Here is a 2,602-nt window from a genome sequence, read left to right on the forward strand (position 1 = left end):
ATGGTTCAGTACCAGAATCTCCACCAGTACAGTTTCGCTCCATCCAAGCTGAACATCTTCCTGGTGCGAAAGCTCCTTCTGCATAAGCATTAACTGCATAGGTCCATGGCTCGTTCAATGTCATCCAATGCTTCACTCGGTCACCAAATGCCTTATAACAAATTTCAGCGAAATCTCGAAAATGATTGCTGCATTTTGGAAGATTTAAAATCAATTATTTTGTGCTGATTTTGAAGCTTATGCATTAATTATAGCAGTACGCATTTAAATAAACGATCATTATGCAGAGGATATAAGCGTTCACTCACACAATTTTTGGGCTTAAGAAACCCCTGTATTCTTCTTCTAACACTTGGGGAAGATCCCAATGGAAGATTGTCACGAATGGCTTTAGACCTATATATAACATGACCTTTAAAAGTAAAAAATTCGGTTATAAGGTATTCATATTAGATATTTTGTAACGTGGGAGGACATATGATACTGGGCAGCTATATCACCTCTGCTTAGGAGTGCATTGATGAGATTATTGTAGTATTTGATTCCTTCTTGGTTCACACCCCCACTTAACTTTCCATCTAATTGTAATCAGAAGAAACAAATAATCAAATTCCTTCAAAGGGCGTAAAACAGGACAGTCTCATGTAACAAAAAGAAAAGATAATAATTGAAAGAATGTTGTCTGCAATATATTGAGGATTTGTTGGAAACAATACGTGAACGTGGAGTACAACCACCCACTTACTTGGTAATACTCTGGACCATGAGATAGATAACCTATAAGCATCCAACCCCATATTCTTCATAATCCCTACATCTTCCTACATATGATAACACAAAAGATACTATAAGAATAAATCTCATCTGCGAATTAAGTCCTGGATTTTCTTATGGTCGCAAACTTTAGTCTCCCGATGTGCTTATTGAATCAAGATTTAAGAAGGTATGGAGAATAACTTTGATGTGATTTTTGAACCTTATAACGGTGATATTGATCAGCAGCTACATCTCCGGTGGTGCTACCATTGATCCTTTCTGCATTTAACCAAAGAAATTTTTATTTTTTAGAGAAAGATGATCGCAGAAATTAGTATACTTATGTGTGTGTACTGCAACTCACAATTTATTCATCTATAAGGAAAAATCGCTTCTTTTATATGTGTTAGAAAATTTCTGCACCGGACCAGGTTCAGTTAAATATCAACTGAAATAAATAAACATGCAACTTGTAATTGTTGTTAGGTAACAACACAATGAAGTCGCCGTTTTTGTTTATAAAAAATAGATTGAACTACAAATGTATAAAGAGGATGTGTTAATTATCACACACACACATATATATTATGTTTGAACTTTCAGTCGGTTTCTTTTTTCCTCATTTTTTATAGCCGGAAATACAGGTATCCCGTCAGGGCAGAAAAAGAAAACGACCAAAGAAATTTTACTTGATTGCACCCTGGCCATGATGAATGTCCACGAGGCTATTTTATTACACTTATATAAAGCAGAAAAAGTCAAGAATAACTAAATTTCATGAAGTCGACACTAGCACTACAATCTAAAGGTAATTTTCTTCACTTTGTAAATGAGAGATTTAAGTTCCACTGTCAAAAAAGACGAATTCAATAACTAATTACAGTTGGCGCACTATGTGACTTAACCAAAATATCCAATTACAATGCATCGTTGTATAAACAGAATTTCATGAAGTGGTTCCAAATGAAAGATTACGCTTCGTTTTGAAAGATAAAAAAGGTATGCCTGCAGCAGGCCGGCGAAGAGATAAATTAAATTTGGCTTAATTGGAGAAACCTATAGAACAAAAGAACGACACCAGAGATTTAGAAAAAGTTATTTAAAAAAGAAACAATGTGGTTTTGGTTGCAGACGTGGGCGTGACCACATTAGCTAGAGCAAAATTTGTGCTCCCCCTCATGCATCCTAGTCCAAATCTCCTTCTTTGGCATTTAAATTGGTTAAAAGTAAAATGTCGCTGGTGTAGAAAACATGTAATTTGATTCGGGATGCATCTGTGGAGGTACCTGGATACTGATGGGTGTAGTTATCCCAAATGCTTGGTTTTCTACCACCTTGATTCCATGCACCTTCATACTGTAGTACACAATAATGACATATATGTTAAAGATGCTAATTGGTGATCTGGCATTACAAGAAATCATAAAACACAGAAAAAAGGCATATGACTGACTTGGTAAGCTGATGAAGCTGAGCCAAATATGAACCCTTTAGGAAAACTGGTCCTGTTGAGGTTGGTAGTGCTATAACGACTAGGTATAACGGGAGATTTTTTAGCGTTTGTCAATGCAATGCCAAATATAAATAGCACAGCCAACAGCAAAGAATCCAGTTTCATTGCCAAAAATAAGGGTTTCAGGTGATCCAGACTGGTTTTTGCTCTTCTTGGCATGGCGTTTATATAAAGGGAGTACACTTGAGAAAAACAAATGAAGGATGATATTGAACCAGAAAACGTGGGAGGAGACGTATAATAATATATGATAACTGCTATTAGTCTTCGCCAATTTAGGTAAGTTTTCAATATAAGACTATGTATTACGGGAAGTTACAAAGTGAAGGCACG

At 35.8% G+C, this 2,602-nt stretch overlaps 1 protein-coding gene across 1 annotated transcript in view; it reads right to left on the reverse strand.

The window, feature by feature from the left end:
* LOC103954646 (beta-glucosidase 12-like) overlaps window positions 1-2,374 on the reverse strand; it is a 7,858-nt gene extending 5,484 nt beyond the window's left edge. Inside the window, exons 1-7 of the mRNA XM_048570120.1 lie at window positions 2,210-2,374; window positions 2,043-2,112; window positions 977-1,035; window positions 746-821; window positions 501-578; window positions 309-396; window positions 1-188 (exon numbers count right to left, since the gene is read on the reverse strand). The exon at window positions 1-188 is cut by the window's left edge and continues 68 nt beyond it. Of these exons, the coding sequence (XP_048426077.1) occupies window positions 1-188; window positions 309-396; window positions 501-578; window positions 746-821; window positions 977-1,035; window positions 2,043-2,112; window positions 2,210-2,374 (724 nt within the window). The remainder of the gene's footprint in view (window positions 189-308; window positions 397-500; window positions 579-745; window positions 822-976; window positions 1,036-2,042; window positions 2,113-2,209) is intronic.
* Between the last annotated feature and the right edge of the window lie 228 nt (window positions 2,375-2,602).

Source organism: the organism of the source record quoted next, unplaced genomic scaffold (assembly GCF_019419815.1).
Source record: "Pyrus x bretschneideri cultivar Hongxiangsu unplaced genomic scaffold, Pyrus_bretschneideri_v1 Contig51, whole genome shotgun sequence".
In the NCBI taxonomy this organism is placed as follows: Eukaryota; Viridiplantae; Streptophyta; class Magnoliopsida; order Rosales; family Rosaceae; genus Pyrus; species Pyrus x bretschneideri.